Source organism: Eutrigla gurnardus, assembly GCF_963514095.1.
Source record: "Eutrigla gurnardus genome assembly, chromosome: 23".
NCBI classification, from domain to species: domain Eukaryota; kingdom Metazoa; phylum Chordata; class Actinopteri; order Perciformes; family Triglidae; genus Eutrigla; species Eutrigla gurnardus.
The window spans coordinates 13,056,798-13,069,590 of record NC_139934.1 but is presented as its reverse complement, the minus strand read 5'-3'; the positions used below and the strand labels follow the sequence as shown (position 1 = coordinate 13,069,590).

Sequence of the window (12,793 nt, the reverse complement as noted above, 5' to 3'; positions counted from 1 at the left end):
AGTTTATCATAACAGAACAACAACTGACGTTACGGTGACAGACTACACTGTACCCTGCTCACTGAGGACAACAGGATATACTGTATCCACAACAAAAGGGCTTTTTTCAGCTGCTAGGCTCTGATGATGTAAACACAATGAATATTACCATAATTATCAACAACCATGATGAGCCAAGATACTGAATTATTTAGTATATAAATAAATGAAAAATGCTCCCCCCCCCCCCATTTTTTTTTAAACATAGGCCCTTTCCCATATTGTGCACCTATTTAAAAATATTATATTTTTTTTAAATAAATATGATGCATGCTTCCATCAGCTTGTACAAACCAATCTAAACATCCATCCATCAATCAATCTGCACCTTTTTGCTGCGCGAGCTAGAGAAGGTGGTGAGAGAAAGCTAATCTTTTCAACCATCAAATTCCTCCCAGCATTACGTCCCGCCTGTCTGTCCTGTTTCACTCAGAAATGCGTCATCAAACGGAAGATAGATACTCTGGAAATTCTGTTTCAGCTCGCATTTAAAACCACAAGTAAACAGTTAAACTCTTGTTCCTGCCATCATGGCAATTTGTTGTCTTTTCATTTATTTCATAAAATAAAGGAATTGTCTTCCATAAACATGTGGACATTTTCTTGTAACATATATTCTCTGGAATCAGATATACAATACGAATATACATACATTTAAAAAGTGCAAAAATACATTTTTGTTTCTGTATCTCACTCTCCATCAGCTTCCATATTTAGTAAGGGGGGCACCCAGTTTTCTTTCCCTGGGGCACCCATGGTCAGATCAGAGGAGCGGAGCCTGTAACGAACGCCACGAGCTGTTTATACACACAGACTCTATATCTCTGCCTCTCTCTCACACACAGTTCATGAGAGGTCCACTTTGATATAGAGTTACATTTTGTAACTTATAAAAAGACAGTCATTTTGAGAGATTATCCTCCCTCTTATCTGCTGATCCAGTAAAATACTTAAGGTATCCATCCTCTATTTCCACATCCTCGTCTTTGGCTGCAGCAGCGCCCACAGGAGCAGGCAGGTAGACGTTTTCCCACCTTCCCCCAGAATCTGTCTCTGGATCCTGAGAGGCACCACCACCAGCAGCGGCAGCGGCAGCGGCAGCGGCTACCTCCAGGCTGTGGTTCATGTAGATGGCCTCTTGGCCGGCCTCCAGCACCGGCAGTTCAGACAGAAGACCTTTCAGTGTCTCGCCCAGTTCCCTGAAGCCAGGCCTGCGGCTCGGCTCCTTATCCCAGCAGCTGTGCATCACTTCATAACTGTGTTTGGGGTGAGATGGACATAACAAGATGAAGTGGGCAGGGTGAGGCATATTATACCTGTAAACTAGGACTTACTGTATGCTTTTGTGAGATGTCCGCCTAATGCCTTCTATTATTTGTATTACACATAAACAACATTCATTTACTTCTCTATCCTCCAGCACTCTCATAATATTTAAAAAGCGCTCATCAAAATATAAAATGAGGAAGGTCCCTGCACGAACACAGGAACTCACAGCCTTCGGTCGCAGTCCTCGGGAGGTTTGAGCCTGTGTCCGGACAGCAGCAGCTCCAGCAGCTCGTGGTTGTGAACCCCAGGATAGGGAGTCCTCCCCCGGGACACGATCTCCCACATGGTGACCCCGAAGGACCACTGGGCGGACAGAGACAAGAAGTCAGTCGTTTTACATTCAGTCAATGTGACGATCCAGAAACGAGTCGATTTCTGATCATATGACGGAGACCGAACGCACCACGTCACTTTTGGTGGTGTAGACGGACTCGGACAGGCTCTCCATGGACATCCACTTGATTGGCAGACGGGTCGCTACTTTTTGACGATAATAATTGCTGCTGTAGATTTGTTTGGACAGGCCGAAGTCAGCCACAGACACCCTGAGGTCATTGCCCAGCCTGTGGATGAAAAGCACATTGACAAGATGCATATTGCATAACCAGCACAGGTAAAGGAAGGCAATGTTTTCAATAACAGATTGAGAGCTCTGTTGTATTTTGTCCCGTCTCCTCTGAGGCCCTCGGTTTGCTTTATTGACATTTTAAGCAGTTTCCTTCCCAGATACATGCCATGGTTGAATACCAATGGTGGAGGACAGAGACGCACTCATATATGAACAAGGAGTCCTTCATTTGAGCTCCCCCTCTCCCTCAACGCCTCCCTCCGATGGACTCACATGCAGTTGCGTGCAGCCAGGTCTCGATGCAGGAACCCTTTTGAGCTCAGATAGTCCATCCCTGCTGCAACGTCAATCATGAAGCGCAGGACACTCTGATGGGGCACAGACTGGCAGAGGAGGTAGAGAAGGGATTATGTGATTTATGTTGACATTTGTGAAGCCAGCCCAGTCTCACGGCAAGGTCGTGAAATTGTCTTGTGTACAGGGACACAACTTGTCCATTGTTCTCGTATCCCTGAGCACGAAAACAACGCCAATAGAAAGTGGATTAGATTCCTTTTTCGTGGTGGACATACAAGTTAAACGCATCCATGTGACCATGCAACCGCCAGAGCGAGTGACTTGGTATTCAATATTGAGAAAGACTACTTATGGTGGGAGGGGGGTCAAACAAACACAGGACTTTTGTCCATGTACACGAGTACAGTCAGTAGATTTCAAAATTTGTGACTATTTCACAAACTGCCGTTGAGAATGTGCAGAGTCAGCATGTTGCGGTGACGGTGTGGTGAAAAGAAAGTCACATCATCTTTACTGTTCAACAAAAAACACAGGAGCAGTGTTTAGGATTTAGTGGCATCTAGTGATGAGGATGCAGATCGCAACCAACTGAATACCCCTCCGCCCACCCCTCCCCATCCAAGCGTGTCAGAGAACTACTGTACTACTTATGTAAAAACGTGAAAGGCTCTCTCTAGAGACCGTGTTCTGGGCTACTGTAGAAACATGGCAGACTCCGTGAAGAGGACCTGCTCCCTCATTCTAAGCCAACAAAACCTCAGTTTCAGGTTATTATACAAATTAAAACAGCATGAATATGATATTCCATTTCTGCTAATTGATCACCATAAATCCTGCACAATGGACCTTTAAAAACAGTTGTGTTTTAATGTCTCAAACATCCTGAAACCGGTGCTGCCAGGATCCTTAATGTGAAGCCTACATGCTAGTTACCATGGTTACAGATAGGTCTCATTTATCGCCAGGCTCACTTAATTACTGCTTTATCTCCAGACTACCAGCTAAACTAAACCTCACATAGACTGTGGATGAGAAATAAACATGAAAGATGGCCAACTGAAAGAAAATTCTGAATGTAATCCATTATAACGGATAGAAAGGATGGCATGGTGGCTCTTTATCATGAAGGAACAAACCACTCCTTCTATCGAGTCAAATGTTCTTGTGTGTATCTGACTGCATCTCACCATGGGTATATCTCCATATCGTGCAGCGATGAGGAAGCGGCGCAGGTCTCCGTGTTTCATGTACGGCAGGATGAGCAGAGGAACAGGCAGAGGAGCGTCCTGCTCTCTCTGTAACGTAACCCCTGCAGGACAAACACACCTGTCACAAGGCTGCTGCTGCTGTCATGGAGGAGAGAAGCCTAAACTGAGTCTGGGGGTACAATAACAACATTTACATCCCCACCCACACAAACGGTGTCACATTTACTGAACTTTCCCCAAATCTGGGTTTTTAATATTTCAGCATTCTTTATAAGAAGTTATTATATGAAGTCAAGACCAAAGTATTACTGTGGAGCTGCAATACAAGTGAAGCTGTTGGGTCAAAAATGTCGACCTTGTTGTAAAATGCACCAATGGCTAATCTAATGAGCTATTGATTTACCCACCGAATGGTGAAGCACATGAGGCGTTGTCTGATCTCCTATCAGCAGGACAACACAAAATTAGGTTCCCGTCCAACTAAATTACATTCGCAATTACCTTTCCAGGAAACTGCCTTTCCATGCAAATGCCAACTCACTCCAAAATTAAACACGATGCAATGGATTCTGGGATGTATCACAGTGGATGTGTCCTACACAGTGCTTAAGGGAAATAGCTGAATGGTACAGCGTTCTGGTTGTGAATTACATCTCACCAAGTAGTCTGACCACGTTTTCATGATCAAAGTTCTTCATGATCTCGGCCTCTCTCAGAAACTCATGTAAGTCTCCCTGGCTGTGGATTCCAACTAGACGTGTGGGAAGGAGAAAAATGACAAAATATAAGACGTAGCAGAGTCACAGAAATAGGAGTAGAACGGACGTTGAAGTGTTTTCAGTGGTGATTTCATTAGTAGGCTACAAAACATTGTTGTGAGTTGTAGTTATGTTGACTACATGAGTCAGCGTTGGCGTAGGAAGAGAGCAGACGCAGCTCTGGAGCCAGATGTCTGGTTAGCTAGTTAGCTAGTTAGCTTGTCCGTGTCAGACCCAGCGACCTCACCTCTCATGGTCTTCACGGCCACCTTGATGTCCACTCCTTCGTCCGGTGTAAAGACCCCTTCATAGACGGAGCCAAACTCTCCTGCAGCAGTGAAAGAAGCACTGAATGTTATCTCTATAGTTAATTCTTTTTTAAACAAAACATTCACTGCTGCACTGTGACAGGACATGACCTCTGCCCTCCAGCATGAAAGTCAACGGTGCTGCTTTGACCAATCAGGAGTGATGTAGGAAGGTTTAGAGACATCGATAGTATTATTCATTCTATTTAAACATTTGCAAAACGATTTCCTGCATTATGAGGCTAAAATGGGATTATTGTTGTGACGAATCGTGAACTGACCTTTGCCAAGCTCCTTTCCCAGGGTGAGTTTGCTTCTCTCTACCAGGACCTCCTGAAGGCTGTCCAGCAGCCTGCCACTGAGCCCCTCCAACAGCTGGACCACACCCTCCACCACTGGAATAAACATAGCAAAAGGCACCCGCATATTGAAATCTGGGCTCCCTTAAAACAGGCATTTTCTGCAACTTTTCAACAAAGGCGGGCGGGAAGTTTTCATATTATTTCACCAGCGTGCAATGAATCTTGGGATGTGGATAAAATAGTATTTGTATGTGATTACATTTGTGTCAAAAGTATTTAGCAGACAAAAGAATGGCCAACTTACTGTTGGCCGACTTGGGTGCAGCCTCCGCTTCCTGTGGACGTCGGTAGGAAAATTCAACGTTCATCGGTAAAAGCTCTACTTCCTGGTCAGACCTGTATGATTGGCGAAAGACTACTCATAATCAACTTTAATTTCAGGATTTACGGGATTATGAAAAAGAGTCTGCACTTTATTTGAAAAATAAAATCTTGAACAAAATGATCCATTTTCCAAGCAAAGCCGTCAGCCATCAGCTCTACCAGCTGTATACAATATTTTGCATGACAATTTTATATCAATAAACGGAGAATAAGTATGGATCTTTTATTATAGAACTATTAATAATGCAAATGCAAGTTAAAGTTTTTGGTAATAACGTTTCCGTCCTCTAGATGGTGCTGAGTATTATCTGGTGTGGTCATGGCAACGACAACGGGAGTGACAGGAAGTTGGTCTAAACAAAGTGTGAGTGTTTGCTGCACTAAAAAGTATTGAAGTCAGATGAACTGAGAGGAAGTGTGTAATTAGATTAAACAGATGTTGACAAACCGCATAATTTGCAGTTTAGAAAATAATAAATCGTAATATACGAATGTTATTGCGATATTGAACATTTCTACCCATCACTTTTCTGATTTGGCACAACAACCTCACATTGATCTCCTCGTAAGCTCTCAGTCCTTCTGGTATGTTCTCTCCTCCCTGCGTGTCATGAGAGTTCACTTTCTTTATGCTCTGCAGTTATTTGGATTATTATCTAACACTCAACATGTCACACAGCGAGCACACACACAGTTTGAAGCATTAGACCCACGAAGCAGAAGGTCACTTTACCTGAGTTTAGTGTAGTTGCTGCGCAGGACGCACACAACAATGGGGACTACAGCTACCAGCAGCAGGACGCCAAATAGAACACCGATTGTCATCCACAGGGAGAAGCGACTCTGGTGCTGAGGAGTTGGCGCTATTTGCTGCTCTGAGCTGTTTACACCCGGGGCCACCGTGATCACCACAGCTGGAACTTTCCCTGTGAGAAAACACAAGTGTTTACAGTAGCTAAGGTTATCTATTTACCCTAAAACAATTTGTGATTGCACCAATGATACTTTAAAGCAAGCCTTAACAACATCCAAAGTGGCAACAAGTGGCAATTACAGCACAGCGTTGTTACATTGGAACAACAGTCATAAACTCAGCAAACTGACTCAGTATCACAAAGTAATATCTATCTAATCATCATAGTCATACCAGACCAAAGGCCTTTACACACCAGAGGAGGGACGAATAATAACACAAAAGTGTGAGATACTCAGCTGTGAATATTTCACATCAAAACTATCCATACTAGTGTTGCACCAAATCCTGTGACCCATCAGATTCTGTGACTGCAAAACTGGATGTGTGGCCCTCACAGTTACAGTGTTAATGTCTAGGGCTTTTATTGTGAAAGGTAAGAACAGAAGGAGTGGATCCTGCTCTGGTGAAGGCCTGACCCACTTTACACTGCTTCTGATTGGCCAGTACATGTTGGCTTTGTGGTTGTGTTGGTAAGTTTTAGGCATGAGGAGTGAGATTGGTTAGGTTTAGTGTAAGAATACAGTAATAATAATAATAATAATAATAATAATACATAGGACTTATATAGCACTGTTTTGGGTACTCAAAGACACTTAACATTAGTTTAGGTCAGTCAATCAGATGCGACACGGGGTCTTGCCTTCACCATAGTAGGATTCGTAATATCCCGATCTGGTCTGCTCTGTCTTTGTCCAGGATTAAGAAATACGCCTCTTAATGGACTGAATTGAGCAAGAGTGTGTTTTCCTGCGTATGACTTCAACTTTTCTTCTGTAAGAGGAAGAATTTTTTCTTTCAAGAGTTACACAGTCGGAGGCAAATATAATATTTGGGAACTGAAACCAGCGCTGAACCCTGAGAACATGTTCACGTCCCACCAAAGTGATGACATCATCTGATCAAGATTACCTACATCTATGCATCGTTAACGTAGCAGTGGATGAAGGCGGCGCCCCCTGCAGGGTGGATATATCGTTCCAGGCTTGCACTGAGAGTCTGTAGTCGCGGTGTGGGTTCAGTCGCGTGACGCTGACTGACGGCTCGGTCAGTCCAGCTGAGTCTGGCAGGAAAACCACATCCTCCCCACACACCTCCAGATGGCCAGAATCCGCTACCCTCTCACACTTGACATTATACTTCACTTCCTGTCTGCCACCCCGGGCATGAGGAGGGTCCCACGTCATTATCAGCACGGTGTCATTCTGGTGATGGCCTGTTAGGTTCACGGGGGCAGAGGGCGGCTCTGGAGGACAACAAGGGGAAGCCAAACATCATTACACTTTCTATATTTTGTAACATTTCCAATAAAGCCACTGAGTGTTTCTTACTGGTGCAGCCGAGGTCAGCGGGGTCAGCTGGCAGGCGGCTGAAACCTTCTGAACAGTCGCACCGCTCCGATCCCTCCCCACGCGTCCTGCTATTGGGTGGGCACAGCCGGCATTCTCCACTCTCATTGGCTGATTTGTAGTAGCCGATCCGACATGCTGGTGAAATAGAAATAGTGATGCTGATCCTGACACTGTTAAAAGGTTCATGGTATGTTCTTGGTTGCAACATACAGGGTTTTCGTACGGGAGACTGCTGTTCTTGTCCCGTATGAATTTAAATGGGAAGTTGGCGTTTTGTCACATCGTGAATTAGTAACGTGTCAAAAGTCACGTGAGTCATTGAGTTAACGTCAATCGAAACTTAACTAAATGGTTTTGTTGTCTAAACCTAACTTCCTATGAAGACAGGAGTTTATTTTGAAAAGACACTGGCATGCAACGAGCGCACAAAAGTGAGAGTAGAGGGAAACGTAGTGTCAGACTTTGAGGCTTTAGAGCTTTGACTTGTGTTCTCCAGCTGCAGCATCAGGAAAAGGTTGGCACTTAAAATATGTCAAATAATGCAATTACTGACTTTGTATACTTTATTCACATTGTCACCGTTCCAAAGATATTTGAACAAAGAGCAATGGAAAAACAAATGTCAACGTGAGAAGGAAGAAGTTGTTGGTGAAGAGGATGTGAAAGATTATTTTTGTCCGGATACGTGTTTGTGTCAGTGTGTGACTTACTTGTTTCGTTTCCAGCTGGAGCAGAAACATTGAATAAAAATAAAATGTGGTCGTGGTGACGCCTGTGACAGTTCATAGTGAATCATAATCATAGTGATCATAATGAAGAACCCTGTTCTTAATTGAGTCGCCTTCCCTTCCATTGTTAGGAATTATAAAAAATATATCCTCAAAGATAAAAATATTACAACAGCTAGAGATTACGAGGCACTAGATGATCCAACAAGTCCTTACCTTGACAGGTGTCATTCACGACTTGATGCCCGGGTTCACAGGTGCACCCCCCCTGCGGTGGACCCCAAACTCCATCCACATCACACTCTCTGACAGGTGGAAAACCCTCCACAGCTCTCCTCACACAGGAACCCATCACCGGACCCGACCCGGCCCCCGTGCCCTTGAACGAGGCCAGCTGAGCCACGGAGTCGGGGCACCTCCTGTAGTACAGTCTGATGGATGTGATCAGCACACATGTCCCCGAGTAGGAGAAGGCCAGCTGGAAGCCTCGGCTGCTGACGGAGCCGAGGCTCAGAGCCAGGCTGCGGTTCAGGTGGCTGGAGATTTGGTTATGAGGAACTGTGGCAGGGAACGGGTTGGAGGTCTGAAGGTTCAGGACTGTCCAACGATTTGGAAGTCTTTTACTTGGTGTGCTTAAGTCAAAAAGGTGAACTTGGAGCTGGCCGAGCTCACCGGATGGCTCCTCTTCTTGGGCGAATGAGATATCCATCAGTAGGTAGTGGGCATCTTTCCGCTCCATCCACTGGCTTAAAATAGATCTCGTCATGCGTGTTCCACAAGCCTGGAGGAGGGGTACCGGACTCTGTGCACCCAGTCTGAGTGGAACTTCACTCCACTAGGATGATAGAGAAGATGCAAAAGAAGCCCTTATGAGACTCATGACTAATCCCTGTGGAATAGCCGACACAATCTCACGGCAGATCCTGAAACAATCACGAAATGTAATCTATGGGTTTTGTGCTGAGCGAACACTGACATTTATTTCTGTCAAACAGGGAACATTACGTTAAAAATGAAAGTTAAGTTTAGGCAACAAAACCTCTCGTAACATTGAGAAAAACACGTCATAAACGTCACATCTCCCTATTAGTAGCCTTTTAATAATAAGGTTGACATAATATGATAATTAAACTGCATATCAGCCATATTATTATTATTATTATTATTATTATTATTATTATTATTATTATTATTATATAATTAGAATTAGAATTGGGAGATAGTTGTTCTTACAAAATCAAGTTACAGGTAACTTCCATATCATAATTTAAATTGGATGAAATGCCATTTATTTGCTGAAATTAATGAATCATGTGTTTACAACGTACCACATTACACAGTTACAACATAAAATAGAGTAAAAACAATGACATATGTTCATACAGTTGTAGCATCATTAATTAAACAAGTGTTTTTTCATAATACCTGCCTTATTCAAAAATGAAAACTTACTTGTTTGGGTGGGTCTGAATTCCAGCTCAGCCTGGTCTGCTTATCAGAATGGAAAATTTCCACTAGCAAATGAAAAAGAAAGAGAAAGTGCACTTTGTTATTAATAATGCTGGACTGATTATTTTCACTAAATATGTTATGTCTTGTCAATTAAAGCATTTCTTTGACTCAAACAAGTGGAAATTCATCTGTAACTTGTTAGTTAAAAACAAGTCTTAGAACAATGTTTCTATCAACAGGAAACAGAAGAGCACTGGAGGAGGGAACCGAAACACCGAAACATTCAGCCCATTCAAGGAAAACTACATATGCGTGGTATGTTTATGTTGTATTTGTGTATTTTGATCATTGTCTTGATGAGATAAATTGTGTGGGTGACCCGGCTCTGAGGACAAGTCAACAGCTTGGCGGGTTTTCAATGATCGTCATCATGCAGCGGTCAAATGTTCACATATATATATTACATAGTCAAATTGTACGATTCTGCCTGGTTGTCAGTCCAAATAATCCGATGTATCGAATGCAACTTTAATACTCTCTACAAACGGGTTTGAACATTCATTGATTGGTGCTCAATGTGAACAAAAACAGTTTGATACTGTAATTTAGTGCATAAAATATTGTGTTTTGGTAACATTTAGCAGAAGAAAATTAGCAACATTTACATAATTCAAACTTTGTAATTGAACATTGTGAACAAAGAAAAAATCTACTTTTATACTTAAACTATGAAATAATACAGATATGTAAGATTTACTTAATATTTTTGGATGAAAGTGATGATTGAAAAACTTGAATTGAATTAACTTAATAATTGTAAATACATTTTACTTTTAACTTAAACATAATGAATATCTACTTAATATCTACATAAATGTTCAGTTTAATTTTACTTGATAGTGAGTTGTACATGATATTATGATGGCAGTACAATTTGCTTTAAAAGTGTTAATTGTTACGAAGATTGTATCAAGTAAATTTTGCAAGTTTTTTTTAATGTAAAATATTACCATCACATAAGCGTGTTGAAGTTTTAGCGAAAACAAACACCTGAACACTCACCCTCCTCCGTTCGGTATCGCATGTCACAGCCAGCTTGCCACATCCAGCTCCACAGTAGGATTAAAGTAGGCCAGACACACCACAGTGTAGTGTTACAAACAGCCATGTTTTCAACTCATTTCAACAAATGTGCATCATAATCCACCGCTGCTGGTCTGTCAGTTAGCTCTTCGGGGGGTCAGTAAAGTGAGTGATGTCTGTGTTTACATCTGCGATGTGATTAAACTCAGAGGAATGTCATAATTTAAAGTCTGCAATGAGCCTTCCTCCTCCGGAACACAGCCCTCCCCTCTATGGGCCTTTCCAGTTCCTGCTTATGTGCTGTTGCTGCTGTTGCTGCTTTCGAGGACACAATGAAAACAATGTACTCCAGAACACACAAAATATAGCAATATTATCACTAACAACACACTAAACAGAACTACGGCACAACTATAAGAAATGTTAGGAAAGAAGACATTTATAAGTAACGATAAGTGCTCAATGTTTAGCTTTATTTGATGAAATGTTATGAAAAATTTAATTATGAAAATACCCCTTTCTTAAATTTGCCTAAAAGGATTAAGCTTAAAGCGGTACTGCACACTTACACAAATGAAATTATAATCATATGTACGGTTCTGAAGTGAAGCCAAGGCTGAAATGCCTAAAACCTGCATTCTCTATGCTGGCCATGAGGGGGCGACTCCTCTGGTTGCAAAAAGAAGTCTGATTGTATAGAAGTCTATGAGAAAATTACCCTACTTCTCTCTGGATTTATTATCTCAGTAAACACTGTAAACATGAGTTTATGGTCTCAATCTCTAGTTTGAAGTCTTCTTCAATCCAGCTTAATGTCCATTTTGTAAATTTTGGTCCATTTAGAGTCAAATTGCTGTTGCAGTAGAAGACCATTTCCTCGTTTTGATTATTAAACCCGATTGACTATTTTTTTTTTAAGTGTACATGTTCACAATAGGGCTGACATTAAACCAGGTCTAGGCGAGGACTAAACTCAAAGATGAGTTCAGAATGAGTCTGGCTCAAATCTAAAGCTTGAAGATGTTAATACATTAAAGGGTTAAAATTCTAGTTGATGCAACCAATTCCAAATTATCTACTTTGTCTTCTTTTGTATTTTGGTTTATTTTTCCACCCAAAACCCTCTCAGTCTAATATTGGGCAACACTTTCTCACTTCCTCGTTCTATTTCTATCATCATCATCATCATTTAGAAATGCTGATGTCTGGGAATTGTTCTCTGTTTTAAAGAGCATTATTCACCCACGGTTGAGAAGACGCCTCAGGTTCAGGTTTATGTGGATTGTAGTTGTTGGCTCTTATCGCTCACTTGCGTTTCCTTCAGCCGCCGGCCTCTTTCACATGAACGGAGGGAGGAAACTAAATCTGGGTTCACGTACGAGTGCAATTTACAACTTAGGACCCAATGATTTATATAAGGGCTTCATGTCATCGTAATGTTAGATCGATTTACCTAAAAAAAAAACATCAGCACAAGCATCTGTTTCCCAATGTTAGTCTATGTGACAAGTCTTTTTGGACCCAGCGGGGTCACATGACGAACCGGGAGGTTGTTATTATTAAGAAACTTCATTAAGAAACTTAGCTTTAAAACCCAGTACCGCCTCACAACACTGCATGTTCATTTGACACTATTAGTGAAGTTAGTTCCCTTGTTGTCTTATATTTTTAAAGTTGCATGTTTGATACTATACTCTCTCACTTGTCTCAGGGTGACCAAACACTGAGTGTTTAAGCCTAATGGTGAATTAGAGTCTCTAGTTCAGAGGCAGCGCTGGCAGGACTTAGCAGGACGCCGACGGGGATCTGGTGGAGAACGGCCAGGACCGGATATACAATCCAACCACACCCTGGTGATTAACAACCAAACAGACAAAAAGGAAGGGGGAAAACACCAGATACAAGAAGGAGAAGAAGGGCAGACTGCCAAGATGCAGCGTCGTCTTATCATTATAGAGACTGTGTCATTTTGTATCGTGTCTATAAATGAAAGAAATGAAGTAATCAACATG

General features: G+C 42.1%; 2 protein-coding genes across 3 annotated transcripts in view; one reads left to right on the top strand and one right to left on the bottom strand.

The window, feature by feature from the left end:
* The window catches only part of ecsit (ECSIT signaling integrator), a 380,907-nt gene that overhangs the window by 233,626 nt on the left and 134,488 nt on the right, over positions 1-12,793 (top strand). The gene's annotated exons all lie outside the window — the stretch shown is intronic.
* On the bottom strand, positions 574-10,995 carry LOC311009559 (tyrosine-protein kinase receptor TYRO3). The gene is made up of 15 exons (XM_084003832.1): positions 10,761-10,995; positions 9,699-9,760; positions 8,463-9,081; positions 7,498-7,653; positions 7,083-7,412; positions 5,927-6,119; positions 5,114-5,205; positions 4,789-4,902; positions 4,447-4,527; positions 4,100-4,192; positions 3,421-3,542; positions 2,210-2,319; positions 1,772-1,931; positions 1,535-1,671; positions 574-1,295 (listed from the first exon to the last, which is right to left on the bottom strand). The coding sequence occupies exons 1-15, from the start codon at positions 10,864-10,866 to the stop codon at positions 941-943; spliced, it is 2,730 nt and encodes a 909-aa protein (XP_083859958.1). The 5' UTR covers positions 10,867-10,995; the 3' UTR covers positions 574-940.

Coding starts and splice junctions, on each gene's coding strand:
- LOC311009559 (XM_084003832.1), bottom strand. CDS start 10,866: ATGGCTGTTTGTAACACTACACTGTGGTGTGTCTGGCCTACTTTAATC. Junction 5,206..5,926: donor AGCAACTACACTAAACTCAG/GTAAAGTGACCT, acceptor CCAATCATACAG/GTCTGACCAGGAAGTAGAGC. Junction 1,672..1,771: donor ACACCACCAAAAGTGACGTG/GTGCGTTCGGTC, acceptor CTGTCCGCCCAG/TGGTCCTTCGGGGTCACCAT.